The following is a 19,738-nucleotide window of genomic DNA, read 5'->3' as shown; positions in this document are numbered from 1 at the left end:
AACCTGCTGGTGCTGCGCATACTATATATTTACTTATTAAACACAGACTTTTGTGATTCGCAGAGCTATCGCACGTCTTCAAGTGGCTTTGAATAAAATGCAGAAGTCATATGAACTGCTTTAATGGGGTTTTTATGTTTTTTATATCATTTTTGGAGCTTGACATTAACAAACATGACTAACACACAGCAACGGATTTTGATCGTGCTCGTCGTACCGATACCCGATCCGTCTAACAGCTTCAGTATCGGAGCAGATACTGATCCAGGTATCAGATCGGTGCATCCCTAGTGGATATGAGCAAACTTTATTTGACAAAAAAACACAATTATTATGCACTTCAAAATCCAAATCACATTTTACGGTCCAAATAAGGGAATTTTATAAATGTCATGGATGGCACGTGTGTCTAACATTTAACTGAACTCCGCACATCTCACTAATTCGCAAGGCAGACCACACTTTTTTGTGAGTCTGCGAGGACTCACGCCAAACTTTAGTGCACGCAGTGACAGAGATGCCCGCTTACTCTAATTTTGTGGAGATGACAGAAAGACAGAATCTAAAAGGTCTTCCTTTGTGAAATAAGGGCTGGTGGGTTTCATTTGAGAGTATCAAAATCATGTGTAAAAGGGAAGAATTTTAAACAGAAATATTTTACTATAATAGCATAGCAATTCAGATTGGCTGGGAACCAACAGCAAATGTTAATATATAATGGACAAGACGAAAGATGACCAAAAAGAGAGTAAATTATCTGAAAATATTTTTATATTTAAAAAATTTGTTTTAGTTTCATTCATATGAATTTAAAACCTTTAAAAGGAAATCACCATTTTGACTCCATTAAATATAAATTAAAAATGACTGAAGGTGTATGTGGTGTGCGGGGCAGGACCAAGCAGAGCAAAGCCGGGATGGACAACTGGGGTGAATTCTCTCGCCCAGCTGTTGGTGACTGTGGTGCTGGCAGTCGAGGGATAAAGAGCTTCAGTCAAGAGAGACGCAACGAAGTTGTGCATGTGTGGTTGAGAGCAGCTGCTCTGGTTGCAGCTTTATCCCTCGTCCCCAAACACCATAATCACCAACTGCTGGGTGAGATAATTCACCAGGGCTCTGTGTTAAAATGCCATTGAATGTGTCAAATTACTCAATAAATGTAATTAAAGTGGTTAAAGAAAATAAACAAGGGGGAGAACGATTAAAACACCTACTACAAAGGGAATGCTTTTGGATTTATTCGTTGAAGGCCACAGTTTGACTAGATTCAATGATGAATAAATATTTTTTTTAGGAGAGTGAGCAACCCAAATTTAAAATTTGTTTTTTTTTTAATTATCTAGTTTTTTCCAATATGCATCTATACTATTAGGACAAGACTTTTGAAATCATGTATTTAATGTGTACTAATTATATTAATCATTTTAGATTTGGACAAATATGTTCAGTTAGTGTGGATTTTAGATGTCCATGTTTGGATTTTCTGTCTGGTCTAGCGGGTTGTAACATAACTTTTGAACCAAATGTCTGAGAAAAAATGTATTAATACTTAATTCTAGAATAAAATGGACAAATATGCCTTAGATCATCTACGGACCAAGAAAACCGACACAATTTTAAAAAGCATCTTGATAGATCAAAATGATACTTGTATAATGCATTCGACTTAAATGGTGAGCATGTCTTAAGATGTTGAAGCTATATCTTGGCAACGCTTTAGCTTATTGAAACAAAACTTGGAATATGCAATCATAACCATGACCTTAGGGTACCTGAGCAGTTTAGGGACTGGGCCATCTACTGTTCAAAAAAACTTGGAATATGCAATCATAACCATGACCTTAGGGTACCTGAGCAGTTTAGGGACTGGGCCATCTACTGTTCAAAAAAACTTGGAATATGCAATCATAACCATGACCTTAGGGTACCTGAGCAGTTTAGGGACTGGGCCATCTACTGTTCAAAAAATATTAATTTAAGAATTTGCTTATAACTTCTGAACAGTTTGCTGTAAAACCATGAGCTTGGTCTCTTTAGAGTCCTTGTCATCCATTTTGTTATAAATTCTGTATTTTCCAAACATCTTGGCGAATTGCTGTGAAACTTGGTATGCATTACTAGTACCATGCACTGAGGCTACCTGAGAAGTTAAGGTGACAGTGCCACCTGTAACAAAAATGCTTATAACTTAATGTGGCTTATAATCAGGAGCCTGATGTCCTTTGATTCCTTGCAGTCATTCAGAGATCAATGACATCAACTTTTCCATGTTCAGCTATATTTCCTGGCCAGCTTTTTGAATTTCAACACCTCCATTGTTCATCAGATATTCCACATAATTGGGTCAGACCATCTTCAGACCATGCCATCAAAAAAGTTTCCCTATGCTTTTTGATAGACCAAACCGTTCTTGTGTAACACATCATTGAATTTAATAGCAAGATGCCAAAACTTTTACCCCACTGTACCTCACATAAAAGCAGTCACTTAGTAATATTGGTTTAACAAATTCAGGGAATGAAAACCTTTATTTGCACTGACCCACAGGCTGTTGAGGAGCACCAAAATTCAGTGTGTTGGCTCCTGTGTTGAAGCCTCCAGTCCCGAATGTGCCCATTGACCCTAGGGTGCAGCCTAACTTGTTCTGATTGTTTCCAAACAATGATGTCTGCCCAGTTCCTACAGCTACAAACATGGAAACATACTTGTAAGTTATGTTTTAATTCTAAAATTAACAAATGACATTCCACATTCAAAAACATATACCTCCTCCAAAGAATGTTCCCAATCCTGTTCCCATGCCTGTTGCAGCAGTTTTGTTCCCAAAAAGACTCCCACCAGTACCAGTTGCTCCAAATCCTTAAAAGATAAACATTTGACAGAATATATTAGAAGGATATTAAAATGGAATATCTTGGAATTTCAAATCTGAGTGGAAAAAGCTGCCCATCACAGACAGCACCAAAATTTTGAATTAATTTGACATCATATACTGGCAAGCTTCAACATCGCACAGGCAAAAGCAAATAATGGTAGATAAACTACACATTTATTGAAAGAAAGACTCACCAATGGTAGAGGTGTTTGTGTTAGTTCCTAGAGTGAGTGTAGGCTTGTTTCCAAACAGACCAGTGCCTGTGCCAAAGGGGGGTGCACTAGTGGTGGTGGTGCCAAAGCCAGCAGGCTTATTACCAAAAAGGTTCTGCAAAATAAATGACAGGAGTCACACACAGTAGAAAATAAATGGTTACTCATATGGTGAAATAGTCTGCTGGTGGTGTTGGGGTTTGCCTCTCCAGAAATCTGGGTGCAGAAATTATACCCACATTCCCAAAGCCGGCATTAGGTTGACCGAAGAGTCCTGTGCTTGTGCCAAAGCCTGTGGCGGTACTTGTATTAGTGTTTCCAAATAGTCCTCCAGCCTGTGAGGGAGCAGTGTTGCCAAAAAGACCCTGTATAGATCAGATACTGGATTAAAAACTGAATTGATAAGCCAACTGAACCTCACTAGATGAAGAGCATAAACTTGTAGTGTGCAGAATATGATGTAGACATGTAGTGGACCTGCTGGTACTCACCATGCTGCTGGTATTGGGCTGGCCCAGGGTACTGGCGTTTCCAAAGGAGAAACCAGTGTTCTGAGTGGAGGTGGCTGAGCCAAATGGTTTGAAAAGACTGGAACCTTGCTGCTGTTGTTGCTGCTGCTGTTGTTGTTGCTGTTGTTGTTGCTGCTGCTGCTGGCCAAACAAACCTCCTGTGGTTGTGCCGAAAGCTCCTGTGCCTGCAGCGCAAACAGTTAACACACAAAGCAAAGAAAAACAGTAAACTTCAGTTACATACATTTTTCTACTTTTAAACAAAAAGTTTACCTAAACAGATGGTGTATATCTAAACTGTGATTTTTAATGCTTATTCAAGTAAAAATAGTTCAAACGATAAAACAACTTACTGGTGCCAAAGGAGGTCTTGTTCTGGCCAAAGCTGAAGCCAGTGTTTGGAGCAGAAGAGCCAAACAGTCCAGTACCAGTGCTAGGTGTAGCTGTGGCTGCTGCTCCAAAAAGACCACCTGTTCCAGCTGCCAGGGGGTTGGAAGGTCCCTTCCTTCCTGCCTGGTAATCCTCAAACCTTAATTCCTTGATGCAAGGAAAGAGTTATATTGATGAGCATTTATCAATACTTTTTTTTTTTTTATCCCATTTTCTCCCAATTTGGAATGCCCAATTCCCACTACTTAGTAGGTCCTCGTGGTGGCATGGTTACTCACCTTAATCTGGGTGGCAGAGGACAAGTCTCAGTTGCCTCCGTTTCTGAGACAGTCAATCCACGCATCTAATCACATAGCTCGCTGTACACGACACCACGGAGCATGTGGAGCATGTGGAGGCTCATGCTACTCTTACCACATGCCCCATTGAGAGCGAGAACCCCTAATCACGACCATGAGGAGGTTACCCCATGTGACTTTACCCTCCCTAGCAACCAGGCCAATTTGGTTGTTTAGCAGACCTGGTTGGGAGTCACTCCAACCAGCATGCCCTGGATTCCTGGCTTAGATCATTCTTTATAATGATAATAATAAATATTCATACACAAGCATTTGATGTACATTTTTGTGCTTGTGACAGAGTACTTAAACTGGAAAAAAAAAAACAGGTGAAATCCTCAAACAACTATCATAAAGGGAGTGTCCTTCCTACCTCTAAGGATTTGTTCTCATATTCCTTCATGGCGGTGATGCACTGGTGTTTGGTGTTGATGCTGGTTGTCACACCAGACTTCACCATTGTGTCAGTCCCAGTTGGTGGCTGTTACACAAAATATTTTGGTTAATCAATCATTATATGAACAACTAGTAACTCAGAATAATGAAAGCCATCCATGATGAATAAAAAACAAAGAAAAGAAAGTAGAATCATGTCTAAACCAACATTGAATTTGATTGTTGTGCCAGGTGGTGCAGCAGTAAAACTTGATGCCCCAAACAAAGAGCCTGATGTTCCTCCAAAAGGGTTGGATGTTGTGTTGGTTGTCCCAAATAATCCACCACTACTGGTGTTGGTACCAAAAGCTGCAAAGCAATTCATACAATTACTGTAATTCATAATTACTATAGTCAGTTTTGTACAAGCTAATATTTTACATCCTTACAACACTTCAGTCAATTTAGAACTATGACAATTTCACTTACTGCCAAACGCGGCTGGTTTATTGGCAGCAAATGCATTGTTTGGCTGGGAAAAAAGTCCTCCTCCTCCTCCTCCTCCTCCTCCAGTGTTGGTGCTTCCAAAGAGGCTGTTTGATGTGCCACTGTTGGCACCAAATCCAAATCCACTACTGGTGGAAGATGTGACAGGCTGACTAAAAGTGTTTGAGCCGAAGAGGCCACCTAGAGAACAGACACAAACACATTCAAAATATAAATTACATTAAAGGGACCAATCATTTCTTAAATATTTGTAGAATGTCAGTGTTTATCAAAAAAGCTCTTGAAACGGCACTTTCACAATCAAATATTCTCAGATATAAAGTCTTCTTAGCAAGTCACCACATGCTTCCGCACCGCTCCCAATCCTACGATCCACCTTGCGGGCATGACGCTTGGCTTTCATAGGAATTAATTGAAAACGCTCTCAGCTTCGCTCACAACGCGCCAGTGGTAACATAGGGTCAGACTGGATGAACTTGCTAATGCTAGATGCCTTGCTAATAATTAGGTTACATCGGACACCGGATTGATTCCATCCACACCGCAAGACTTCATGACAACGGTTGCAACAAACATGCATCATTTCTACTAGAGCTGCACGATTTATAATTTCACAATTGTTGTGATGTCAGCCTGTGCGATTACACGGCAAAATGCTGCGATTTTATTAAATAAGTTAATGTGTGGACGTGACAGCCCATTCTCTCAGAGCTGTTTGCCCATTTTCTACAGAGCTAATTACAAGATGACCAGTCTATAATGATGACACGCGAGACGAGTACTGCAGCTCGAGTGTCTGATAGAAACACAGATCACAGCAATATATCTTTATTTCATTCTTAATTAAGCTTCAAATAATACGGGTGCGTGCCATGTAAATAAGCACAAACTCCAAAAGTGTCATTCTCTGCAGTCAGAGCCGCTTCAACCAATCACGGAAGAGACCCAATCTGAGCAGGAGTCGAGACCGGGAGAGATTTAAAGTTCCGCCGACTGATGCGAACTAACACGGAGAGGCTCGTCTTTCACCCCCTGTCTGCAGCTCGTAATTTTAGTGTTATTTTTCACACAAAATTGCAACAAATATATAATAACACCCTTATGGCTAAAATGTTTATAGTGTTCAGTGACTAAAAATGTCAATATGACTAAATGTTACTAAAAAATTACTAAAATGTCAACAGTTTTCATTGACTAAAACCACAAAAAATGCCCAGACTTTGTCAAACAAAATGACTAAAAACAATAAATAGTCTTAATCCTGTGTCAAATGTCTTTAGTTTTTATCATATTTTGTCAACCTTATTCTTTGATTAATTAAAAAGAAAACCACTTACAAAATGAACACTAGTATTCAGTTGCCAGGTCATTAGGAGTGTATTAATGCAGTCAATGTTTGTGTTTTTAACGTCACTTTTTTGATCAGTATTGTAACACCTCCGCCTCATTTTGAGCCAGGAAAACACTGGTTATATATATTTTGGCTTTAAGATAACTGACACTGAGCAGAGAGAGGTACTGTTCAAAATTAAAGTTGCTACATCACATGGAAACACGACAAATTTATATCAGCACATGAAACGGCACAGAGGAAAGTAGAAAAGTGAGATTTCAGAAAATGATCCACACACTGGTCAAGAGATACCAGCAATAAGCAGAATTTTTTAGAAAGAGGATTTGGAAATACCAGTTGTCATTTAAAAAACAACCGTATTAGTGGTTTGATTGAGTGAGCCACACTTTTATAACCAGTTTCCTTTTCAAAAGAGTTTATACAAAGTATGTGTTACATCCTGCTTAAATGTCCCTGTTTGTTTGGACAATTTTTTTTAACCCTATCTTTAGCGGTTAAAAAAGGCATCTACTGGTGCGTTGTGCATCACTCAAGTATCTTTTTTCGCCAGCCCAGTGCTAGGTGACTTAGTTTAGTGATAGCAAGTAAAATACTTCACTGTTTATCCAGACTCGCACATTTATTTATTTATTTTTTTCGCAGTTTAAAACGTAATTTGTATTTAAGGTTAGATGCATAGGGAGTTTTTATTCTGATGGTATAAGTTCAAAAGCTTTGATGACAGGTGTCAGACATGGAGTGCCACCAAATTCTTTTCCACATTCACACACAGTAATTTTCACTCTCATTTGCTCGCATACTAGGAGACCTGTTTTTACATTGTTGCATGATGTTTTTTCAGCAAATGAGCTCAACCTTGCTAACAGTGACAAATGTGACATAAAAAAGCACCTTGAGCTGACCGCGCAATTGCAGATACTGAACCGCAATGCTCAAATTCGGCTGGCAATGCCATACCTGCAATGATGCGCAATTCCAGCACAGAACCGAACATTATTATTGCATACCGCAAGCAACGTGATGAGGGGGGAGTTAAGTTATGCAGTTATATCGTATCTAGCATTCCCATCTCAATCGGTAAGCCATTTATTCAGTATGTATATAATTAATATAACATGTACAAATATAACATGTTTAATATAAGGGAGTTGATTTACAAAGATAATTGTGTTAAATATACATATTTCAAATTACATTGTATCTATGCGTTAGAGAGGGGGTACGTGAAAGGATGTTGAATGCTTGAAGGGATACACCACTGTAAAAAGTTTGGGAACCACTGATCTAATTTAACGTAACATGATATCACATTAAACTGTAATGATGGCGTACGAGAGCAGCCCTGCAGTTCACACAAGAATGAGGAGAGGAAGAATTACACAGATCACATTCCAGGTGCACTCTAAACTTTCCAAAAAGCTTCAGGTAATGTAGATCACAAAGTATGAGGGAATTATACAAAAATGCAAAATAAGTCAATTCAGAAGCACTCTCATTGTGGAATAAGCAGAGCCAGAGCTCTTTAAAGGAAACACCCCGGTGCATCTTAAATGTGTTATAGCTTTATTAAAGTTCAAATAATTCAGAAGCAGATCATGTAAATAACTACAAACGCCGAAACTGGCATTTCTCTGAGTTGCGCAAATCTTGCCATTCGAGCGTGCATGCTTGCTGCAGCTAGATTATAACGTGATGGCTCATGACTTAATGAATCATAATATATGTCACTGTGCATTTCTTATCGTGAAGAAAATTGGCAATACACAGCTTTAATAATAAGAGGGAGTTTGTTTTTTTGTGAGTTAAAGATGGATTGAAGTGAACAGAAAGGTGAGTCTTCACCCCATTATAAACTGCAAATAGTTTTTTTTTGGCTTGTTTTCCAATATAAATATCCAAAACTCTAAAACAATGTACATTTTCTTTAGCAGCTATACTGCAGAAGAGAAAATTGTTATCGGAGAATTTTGAATATAATATATAAAAAATACTATTATTTTAAAATATCTAAAATATATGCTTTACATGAGAAGCAGCATACAAGATATTTAGACTTGCTTTTAGAGAATTGATCTTGAATAGAAGTATATTTTTTCTTTACTGCACTTGCAGAATTATAACCAAGTGAAAAAACACTTATATTTAGGGATGCACCGAAATAAATTCTTGGCCGAAACCGAAAAAGAGGAAACCAAGGCCAAAAACCGAAACACCGAAATAAATTATGCCTATTAGTACCATTGCATTTATGGCTATGACTGTGTACTAACTTTACTAAAATCAAGGCATTGCAATTGCATAAATTAATATTTTATTAATATATTCAAAGAATAAATCGATTACAAATTATGCAAATATTTATTTAGCACATTGTTGCAATGCACAGTATAAAATAAAATTCAAACTAAAATGTTTAACTTGACCCCACTCATGTGTACATTAAATAATAATGTACAGGCCTACTGGCCTGCAGAAAGGTTTTAAAATGAAACGTTCTCTCATAACAAAGTGCATTTAGGTCAAGTGCATTTTACATTTTTCTCTGTAGGACTACAAGAAAGTGCATTCAGAACAAGTGCAACTGCTTAAAGATACAACAATATTTTATCTGTAGGCCTTCAACATAATAGTGTATCAAAACAAAGACTGCCATAGCCCATATGTTAACTGTAGAACAAATGCACCAAGAATTGCAGATGTGCAAAGTGGATAATAAGTATTTAAGCACTAGACAAGCCCATTCTACTTCTTAAGGTAAAGTGGCAGGTTTTTCTTGATGAAGAGTAGCTTCTCTGCTTTATCACAGTGAAGTCTGTTCCTCTTCTCATCGAGAACATGAGCTGCTGCACTGAACAGTCTCTCACTGTCAGTGCTTGTGCACGGAACAGACAAGTACTTGCGTGCCATCTTTGCCAGGTCAGGAAAGCAGCCGTGATTACTTCTCCAGTAGGCAAGAGGGTTATCACTTCTGGGGATGGGGACTTCAGACAGATAACCATCTAGCTGTTGAGCTTGTCATCTGCCTGACATTTGAGAAAGATTTGAGAGAGTGTACTTAAATAGGGCCAGTGCATAAATAAAATGTTTTTATCAAATTAAAAAAATATCTAGTAGAAATATGGCTACAATCTGATATATAGTCACATATATAGTAGCCTAAGAACAGAATAGCCTACCTATTATTATTATTTGAGGCACTTTCTTGCAGGATTTCAGTGAACATATCAGACAACGAGGGTGCATGCCCCTCATCTGGTGCAGAGAGGCGAGTCTTTTTTTGCACTCTGATCTCCTCCTGCGCTGGGCGCTGCACCGTCTCTGTCTCCACGCGGGTTCTCCGCATCCATCGCGGCCTGGATCATTTCTCGTGCGCGCTGCTTTATTTCCGCATTCAAATAATGGTCTTTATAACGCGGATCAAGTACAGTCGCGATGAAGTGCAGAGGATCCGAATAGATCTCAGTGAAACGTGTGCTGACAGACTCTAAGAGTGTACTTTTCATTGTTTTCACTCCGTGGTCCGTCTCAACCTCTTTGCTTAGGAGACGCTTTAGTGCTGCAATTAAAGGAGTAACGTCCGCTACAGATGCATCAGAGGAGCTGATCTCTTTAGTTAGCTGCTCAAAGGGGGCAAGAAGAGAGAGAATGTTCTCTATTAAGACCCACTGATGTGAAGTGAATGTCGCGGGGCGCTTGTGGTCTGCGCTATATGCAGCCAAGACTCGCTTTTGCGCAAAGAGGCTTTGCAACATGTAAAAAGTGCTGTTCCACCGAGTACTCACGTCTTGCTGGAACCGTTTTATTGGTGTTCCAAACTGATCTTGCATAGACTGCAAGCGGGAATAGGCCAGCTGAGAATGTTTAAAGTGGCCAACAATTCTTCTGCCTATAGCCAGTACGTCTTTTACGCTGCGTTGAGACAACACTCCCTCATTCACAGCAAGATGTAGTGTGTGGGCCATGCACCGTATTCCCTTCAGCTGGCTGTCTTCTATCGCTTTTGTCATATTTCTTGCATTGTCACTGACAATGACATGCACTTTATATTTGTCGATATGCCAGGTGTCGAACATATTGGCGAATGCATCAGAAATGGCTGCTGCTGTATGTGACCCTCGAAACTCTTGTGAATGGAGCAGAATCTTTTGCAGCTGGAAATCAGCGTTGATCCATTGTGCGGTTAGACTGAGCATACTGGTAATGCTGACGTCTGAGCTCCATATGTCTGACGTGAAACTGATTGCTGAAATATCTGCAGCTATATGCTCATGGACGTGAGTTGCAACAACATTAAACAGCTCAGGTAAACACCTCTGAGAAATGTCGTCTGCCCGGCACGACATAACGGGGCTCAATGTGCTCGATCAGCCTACGAAATCCCACATCTTCTACGACAGAGAATGGCTGATCATCTAAGTCAATGCATTCCATAATCTTTTGTGTAATGCCCTTTGCTTTGACACCATCACTGGGAAACTTCCTTGCCTTTTCAAAAACGTCCGCCACAGACGGAATGGGCGTGCTCGGAGGCGTTTTCCTTTTCTGTGTCGCGTTCCTCTCATATTCAGCGTAGTGATCGGAATGTTTGGATTTCAGGTGATAAATTAAACCCGACGTGGAGAAAGTCTTTGCAGATGCACCTCCTCTTGAAATTTCGGCATTACGTGTTTTGCAAATCGCTGTCCGTGGGTCTTTCTCAGATATACTGAAATACGTCCACACCGCAGACATGTTTGCTTCAGACAAGCACGTGCAGGTCGCGGTTTCTGTTTGCGTCATCACAACATTTCGGCCGTATTGTTTCGGTGATAAAAGTCTTTCGGCCGAAAACCGAAAATGCACTTTTGGTCCATTTTTGGTCGAAAATTTTCGGCGGCCGAATATTCGGTGCAACCCTACTTATATTTAATATAATTTCTCTTAAAGCAAGACTAAATATCTTATATGATGCTTCTCATGTAAATGCAAATCCCCTGCTGGAGCCGCTGCCCCCGCGACCCAACGTCGTATAAGCGGTTGAAGATGGACGGAAAAAATATTTTTCCTCCTTTAATTCAGTGAATGTCATTGAGGAATTTTCCTCTTTATTGTTAGCAAGCACATTTAATTCAAACTTTCAAGTCGGGTCACAAGCTGAATAATCGGTTAAGAGCTAAAGATTAATTGTAGCAACTAAAATCTGAGAATAGTCAAATAATCATTAGATTAATCAATTATCAAGATAATTGTTAGTTGCAGCCCTAATGGATATAGCTCCTAATATATATATTAGGAGCTATATCTCCAATTACATCGGCAACCCCCGGGCTGAGGGATCGGTGAATATTCTTGCTGTAATGATTTTGAATTTAAAATTACATTTATTAAAGAAAAAATTATAATTATAATAATTTAAATCAAATACATTTCTAAATTCAAATTGCACTCCTAACGGAAACGAAAAAGCAATTAACCTGTTGATACGCACACACTTTTTGAGCACAAACCATGAAAATGACAAACCTGAACTTAAATGGTTGTATTTACTGGACCCTTTTGAGTATGGACAGAGTTGTAGTATCTTTTGAAAGAACACACTTTGGGCTTTATTTCCCAAGTTTCAGAATTAATAAATGTTGTTATTTTTTAAAGGTAGAGAAGCTGAAATTTATAGTAATGGAAATATTTTGTGCTGAATATGTTATTATAATCTAAACAAACAATAATAAAAGTGCCAAAACAACCCATAAATACAATGATCTCAAAGGCACAAGTCTAAAGAAGTTATGTTTCAAATTTGAAGATGATATATCAAAAAACGAGGTTTATGAAAGCTTTTTTTCTCTGAAAAATCGCTGGAAGCATACAGAGTAACATTAAGGCTCCGCCTTTCAAGACGACAAAATCTGACTGCACTGCTTGGCTATTATGAATAAAACTACACCACATTTTTAAAAATAGACTTTGTAGACAGGCTCGTTTTGTTTATGAGACTAATATATAAGATAATATACAGTTTTACAACATGAATGCTTCTCAGATTGCATAATTTGTTGAAGAACAATGACAAAGGGTAATTCTTTCAGGCGAAATCTCATGTAAACAATGGAGAATATATCAATATTTCTCAGATTTATCACTTTTATGGACAAAAAGTGCTATTGGATGCTTGACATGGACAACTGAATCAAGTGTGGCGAACTGGATTCATCTGGCTATCGCGTTTTCATAACAAAAGGTATGAAGTCCCATTTTGATATTGCATGTTTTCATTTGTACTCCTGGTACAAATAACTAAATTGTCGTTTCTGGAGCATTGTTTTCGTGAAACAGAGATCGGATATCAAAGTTGAACCCTTAGACCTTTGAAAAGATGTATAATTTGTTAACATTAATTACATTTATAGATGGTAAATCATATATTTGATTTAAGCAGAGTCACTACCGCGTGCTGTCGATTGCCTATCCACAGGTTAAAAAAATTATATACAAGTAACCACCTTTCCATTTACTGTCAGGCAAGTATCCGTCTAAACATGCAGGTGGAAAATTACTTGCACAAAGACATAAAAACAATTCTAAATGTAAAAATAACAATTACAATGATGATAATCACTGAAATATAAATCAGTTTGCGGTGAACGTGTTTTTGTATTTATGTTTTAAATCACCGATGTATAGGCTGCAGAGTTGGTTACAATGAACTGTTCTGTGGAAATAAAGCGAACTGAACTCAAAGCATCACCTGAGCTGAGATGTCTGAGGTCATTTGCAGCACTCATAGTTGATACTGTTCTTGCTAAAAAAATTCAGAAGACAGAAACAAAGAGTGAGAACCTTTTACATGCGCGTGTTCCACGAGACTGCACGCCTCCGTGCAAACAGTAATACATGCGCAGATGCTTTTCTGTCATCTGTTCTTAGTAATATAATAAAGTGTGTCTGTGTATAGACAAATTATTTGTAATATAAATTTGATAAAAATAGCCTAATAATTTAATACATTCATGTGAAAACAATTTTCACATGAATGGCATCGTCAAAGGCATCAGCTATTGGCGATCACAATGACCATCGTTGATCCTAGAGATCATCATCTATCGGCATAATCGTAATGTGCATTTCTCTCTAAATTTTAACAAAATGTTCAGACAGTCTACTTTGCTGGGTTTTCCAACACATTCATAATCATTACCGCTTTTGCCTGTGTCGCTGCGGCTCGCTTCATGTGTGCGCTTGTAAAAATGTATATTTTAAAGGCTCATTATTACAGTTTAGTATTTCTCTGTAAAGTAGAACAGTGTTAGCAATGTTACTTATAACATTCTCAGCCCTGGAACTCAAACCATTTTCTGATGCCCCCCATATATTCAAGTAATTAAATTAATATAAAAAACATGCGACTATTTGACTAATGGCTTAAATTAACTCCAAGTCGACTAGGAAAATCTTTGGTCGGGGGCAGCCCTACTCTATTGTGTTAGATAATTAAATGATTATCTATAACTGTAACAGCCCTAATCCAAAAATATAGAACAGGGTTTACTATAAGATACTGATGTTATCCCTTGATGTCAGTAAACAGGCACAATTTGCCAAGGTGCCATATTCCTGTGTGTTACAAACGTATTCAATGCAAGCATAAAAAAGTGTCTTAAGCAATTATCAACTACAAACACTGCACCTACAATAAGGAATTATTCATGTTAAAATGATCACATCATGACACATCACAACTAAGAGGAAACGCAATCCTGGAGTATAAAATTATATTAGAATTTAAAAAGGCAGCTTTGATATACTATATACACTGTACATCTAGCACTAAGTGTGAAAGTATTAAAAAAATAAAAAGTATAATGTATACCAGGTTTATTCTGAGTGGTTCCAAATAGTCCTCCTGTATTGTTTGTTGTCCCAAATGCTGAAGAACCAAAGCCACCTGCTGTTCCAAACCCAGTATCTGAGAATGAAAGGTTGAACAAAGTTTTCACGTACTACTGAACACAATTAATTCTTGGTAATCTCATTCATACACACACAAAACAGCTTATCATTTTTAACTTACTTTGCTGCCCAAAAGTCGATGAAGTTCCAAATCCTCCTGTACCTCCCCCAAAGGGAGCTCCAAAAGATTTGTTGAACATCTTTCACTGCTAAAGAGCCTGCATATGTCTACACAAGGTACAGCAAAATATACTCATGTTAACACTGTGCATCATTTAGTACAATCTTTTTATGTATTCCAATATATTTCAGATGTCAAAACATTGTTCATAAACACACGATTTTGACCTATAAACGACCCTGTGCATCTTTTTTTTTTTTTTTTTTTAAATACAATTGCACATTACTGTACCAAAGTTTGTCAAACTCATTAAAGGCGGGTGCACACTGTACGATTTTGGCCATGATTCTGCCAAAATCGGCAATCTAACAACGTTCACTGTGACATGTTCACAGACACAGCAGCCATATAGTGTGACTGCTATTAAGACAGCCATACGAGATATTCCGCTCCACTCTCGCACCCCAATTCACTTGGAAAGAAACCTGCTCCACGTTTGCACCACCATAGCAATATTTATCCCCAGTTATCACTCTACTCAAGCACTTTCAATGTTTTTTCTTTTCGTTTTATATAAAAAGCTTTAATAAATAAGCAGAAAATACTTGGAGAAAAGTGTAACACTTCAGCAATATGAAATAGGGCTGCCCCCGACCAAAGATTTTCCTAGTCGACTAGTAGTAGTAATTTAAGCCATTAGTCAACAAGTCGCATGTTTTTATATTAATTTATTGAATATATTTTTGGGGGGCATCAGAAAATGGTTTGAGTTCCAGGGCTGAGAATGTTATAAGAAGCATTGCTAACACTGTTCTACATAATAGAGAAATACTAAACCGTAATAATGAATCTTTAAAATATAAATTTTACAAGAGCACGCACGAAGCGAGTCGCAGCGACACCGGCAAAAGCGGTAATGATTCTCAATGTGTTGGAAAATCAGCAAGGAGACTGTCTGAGCATTTTGTTAATTTATAGAGGAGCACATTAGGGTTGTGTTGACAAACAATGATCTCATGGTCAGAGTGATCGCCAATAGATGATGCCTTTGATGATGTCAAGACAATATTTGTCTCGTTTTCCCCATGTATTAAATTATTATTAGGCTATTATTATCAAATTAATATTACATATAATTTGCCCCGTGGCACACAGACACACGCTTGAAAGACACTTTATATTATGAAGAACAGATGGCAGAAAATCCATCTATGCACTTCTATGACACTCTGATACAGAGGTGTGCAGTCTCATGGAACACGTGCATCTAAAAGGTTCTCACTCTTTGTTTCGGTCTTCCGATTTATTTATTTAATTTTTAGCAAGAACAGTATTGTCTAGGAGTGCTGCAAATGACCTCACATCTCAGCTCAGTTGATGCTTTGAGTTCTGTTCACTTTATTTCCACAGAGCAGTTAATTGTGACCAACTCTGCAGCCTATACATCTGTGATTAAAACATAAAATAATGCAATAACACATTCACCGCAAACCATGATTTATATTTCAGTGATTATTATCATCATTATGATTATTTTTACATGAATTGTTTTATGTCTTCATTTGTGCAAGTAATTTTCCGCCATGATAATAAGACTGATTCTTGCCTGATGGCAAAATGGTGTATATATATATATATATATATATATATATATATATATATATATATATATATATATATACACACACACATATATATATAAGAGCTGTCAATCAATTAAAAATTTTTATCGAATTACATGTCACAAATAATTAATCGTATATACAAATATTGCTGAGAAAGCCCCTCATATAACAATAATTCAATATATAATGATGAAATAATTAAACATGTTATCTTTAAATATTAAAATGATATATATATATATATGTATATATATATATATATATATATATATATATATATATATATATATATACATACACATACACATACATACACACACAGAGAGATAAATAAAATGCATTACATTCTTGTGGCAGAAGAGTTAATCATTAAGACAATACAAAAAACGGCTTTAGAATACAATGTATTGTTTACTACCATATTATTGAACATAAATCAATCATTGACATACAGTTCACAGCAATCCATTTCACAAGTGAATTTGTCAATGAGTTTGAGAATTATTCTGAGGACTTGTTTAAGGACCCGTCAATTTCAACAAGCGTCAGACATGCTTGTGTAGCGTCTCGGGTGCATTCAGTCATAAACATAAAATGTTTAGGTCACTGTGACAAGTTAAATATAGTTTAATAATTAGAACACAACTTGAGATCCCTTAATTCGGATTTGCGCTCCATCAAATGTTTTGAACGCAAGAATGTAACATGTCTGTGTTGCACTGTCTGCTGGATGTTTGTTTTCTTCACTGTATAAACAGTGCGTTGCCACACAGCTGAAATTTCAATTATTGCATTTCTCAGGAATCTTCCGTATTACAATATGGCGTCATTGTGATTAATTGCGTTAGACTGAATTAACGCGTTAAATCGACAGCTCATATATATATATATATATATATATATACACATACACACACACACAGAGTCACCTAAAGGATTATTAGGAACACCATACTAATACTGTGTTTGACCCCCTTTCGCCTTCAGAACTGCCTTAATTCTACATGGCACTGATTCAACAAGGTGCTGAAAGCATTCTTTAGAAATGTTGGCCCATATTGATAGGATAGCATCTTGCAGTTGATGGAGATTTGTGGGATGCACATCCAGGGCACGAAGCTCCTGTTCCACCACATCCCAAAGATGCTCTATTGGGTTGAGATCTGGTGACTGTGGGGGCCATTTTAGTACAGTGAACTCATTGTCATGTTCAAGAAACCAATTTGAAATGATTCAAGCTTTGTGACATGGTGCATTATCCTGCTGGAAGTAGCCATCAGAGGATGGGTACATGGTGGCCATAAAGGGATGGACATGGTCAGAAACAATGCTCAGGTAGGCCGTGGCATTTAAACGATGCCCAATTGGCACTAAGGGGCCTAAAGTGTGCCAAGAAAACATCCCCCACACCATTACACCACCACCACCACCAGCCTGCACAGTGGTAACAAGGCACGATGGATCCATGTTTTCATTCTGTTTACAACAAATTCTGACTCTACCATCTGAATGTCTCAACAGAAATCGAGACTCATCAGACCAGGCAACATTTTTCCAGTCTTCAACTGTCCAAATTTGCGTGGCCGATAGGTTACTAATCTAAAAGAGGAGAAAAATGTACTATAAAAATGTACTATGTGTCTTTCTTGTAAATGTTAGCCTATGCTTTTGATGGAGTGTATTGGAGCAAAGGAAATGCTGATGTCCTGACTTGAGAGAAAAAAATAAATGCTCCTCCGTGGTGGGCAAATTCCACTGCTTCGCTTCTTTTCCACAACGCTCTCATAACGTGAGTCACGTTCACTGAACGGGACCACAGTCGGCTACGATGTATATCGTGTAGTGTGACATACCATAGCACAGTGTGCCATGGCGATATGAATGCGTTCATATCCTACAGTCTGACAAGCAACAATCGTAAAGGACTATTATAAATCGTACAGTGTGCACGCGCCTTAAGTCGTTCAGTTGAAGAAAAAAATAAGTATTAAAGCTACAAAATAAATAATGTAATTGTTAATTTAGGCTTTATACAGGTTATTTATACCCTCAAGAAAAATGTACATGGTTTTAATGCAATGGGGACTAACTGGACATTATATGCAACTAAACTACTTCTAATGTCCATTCAGAAACAAATAAGTTTGCAGAAGAAATCTAAGTGCAGCAGTAAACGTGTTTCAAAACAAAAGGAAGCGTGAGAGCACAAATTTGAAGATGTAACTCGACAGTTATGGTCTCATGTTTTAGATATTATGGAATAACTTGTATATTGTTGTTCTGGAGGTTTGTCGACGTTCAAAAACAATGTTGGGCGCCAGAAATGTGCTGCGGAATGAATATGTGGATTTAAGGCCTATGTGAGATTGCCGCTGGGTTTGGCATGTTTTTATTATTATTAACTGGCTGCCGCTAACCAAGACGACTCATTATGCAAACAAATATTTTGGTTTGTTCCGGATTAAACCTGGGAGAACCAGTCTGAACAGACAACTGCGAAGCAACAGACGATGGGCCACAAAATAACGAATGTAGCCGTCATGTGCTTACGTCAAAGTTACAATTTTTAATAAAAATGTTTAAAGACTCAACGGCCCGCTACGGAAATTATTCAAAATGTAACATTTAAAATACACGTTAAATATTTAATGACACAGAGAGAAACATAGATGCCATATGACCCCAACTTTTAAATTCACATGGCTCGCCATAATGCTAACCTGCTAGCAAATGGTTTGAAACGCTATGAGCGAACAAACCATTTTACTCTCTTACCGTTAATTATGCTTCGATAGCTTTCCTAAACGTCCAGTAAACCGTTTTTCACCAAAAAAAAAAGGCTCAGAATTTATAGCCAACTTGAGTCCGTTGCTGTAGGTTTTGGATGTCAACTAGCCGACTTCACGACTGTGCTCAGTGTTGATGGAGGGAAACAACGTAGCAAACTGATGGCAACCCGCGTCGTATTTAGACCTCTAACGTCATCACGTAAGACGTGATAATTTCCTTTTCTTGCTTCTCTTTGGCTCTTGAGACTCATGGTAGTTGTGTTTTAATAACTGTTTAAAAACGAAGACAATTCGTTGTTTTGGGGATGCCCAGTAGTTTTCTTTTTAGTAATGCTTTTATTTTAGAAACAGTACATGGGGTTTTATACAATATAAAATAAACAAGTGAATAATTTAATAAAAATAAAGCACATAAGTTCCACGTGTAAAACAACAACACCATATATAACAGTTCTCTTTCCAAGAAGTCATTAATTATTTTCAATAAAACAGATGTTCAATCAGTTTCTTGTTTGTAGTAGAACACATGGAGTCATTACATAATTCTAAATCAATACAGAAAAACCCTAATGTGGGTTTTGAAGCAGCAGCCTCACATTTGTGTTTATGAAATTGTACACAGATGATTCACACTTTTATCAAAATTATAGCCATAACCTATTTATTCAATTACATAATTATAATATTTATAAAACTGATTATGTAAAAAATGTGTAA

The 19,738-nt window shown here is 37.6% G+C and overlaps 1 protein-coding gene across 2 annotated transcripts in view; it reads right to left on the bottom strand.

The window, feature by feature from the left end:
- LOC127627737 (nuclear pore complex protein Nup98-Nup96-like) overlaps positions 1–19,160 on the bottom strand; it is a 42,643-nt gene extending 23,483 nt beyond the window's left edge. The window contains exons 1-13 of one of the 2 annotated variants that reach the window (XM_052104252.1): positions 19,008–19,160; positions 14,608–14,714; positions 14,407–14,502; positions 13,285–13,338; positions 5,189–5,386; positions 4,929–5,068; positions 4,698–4,805; positions 3,950–4,133; positions 3,579–3,781; positions 3,327–3,452; positions 3,070–3,202; positions 2,767–2,859; positions 2,542–2,685 (exon numbers count right to left, since the gene is read on the bottom strand). In XM_052104252.1, the coding sequence (XP_051960212.1) occupies positions 2,542–2,685; positions 2,767–2,859; positions 3,070–3,202; positions 3,327–3,452; positions 3,579–3,781; positions 3,950–4,133; positions 4,698–4,805; positions 4,929–5,068; positions 5,189–5,386; positions 13,285–13,338; positions 14,407–14,502; positions 14,608–14,686 (1,558 nt within the window). In that variant the 5' untranslated portion in view covers positions 14,687–14,714; positions 19,008–19,160. The remainder of the gene's footprint in view (positions 1–2,541; positions 2,686–2,766; positions 2,860–3,069; positions 3,203–3,326; positions 3,453–3,578; positions 3,782–3,949; positions 4,134–4,697; positions 4,806–4,928; positions 5,069–5,188; positions 5,387–13,284; positions 13,339–14,406; positions 14,503–14,607; positions 14,715–19,007) is intronic. The other variant, XM_052104253.1, reaches the window with a different exon arrangement.
- Between the last annotated feature and the right edge of the window lie 578 nt (positions 19,161–19,738).

This window comes from Xyrauchen texanus, chromosome 34, assembly GCF_025860055.1.
Source record: "Xyrauchen texanus isolate HMW12.3.18 chromosome 34, RBS_HiC_50CHRs, whole genome shotgun sequence".
In the NCBI taxonomy this organism is placed as follows: Eukaryota; Metazoa; Chordata; class Actinopteri; order Cypriniformes; family Catostomidae; genus Xyrauchen; species Xyrauchen texanus.
The sequence above is the reverse complement of the archived record's forward strand: the minus strand, read 5'-3'. Positions and strand labels throughout refer to the sequence as shown.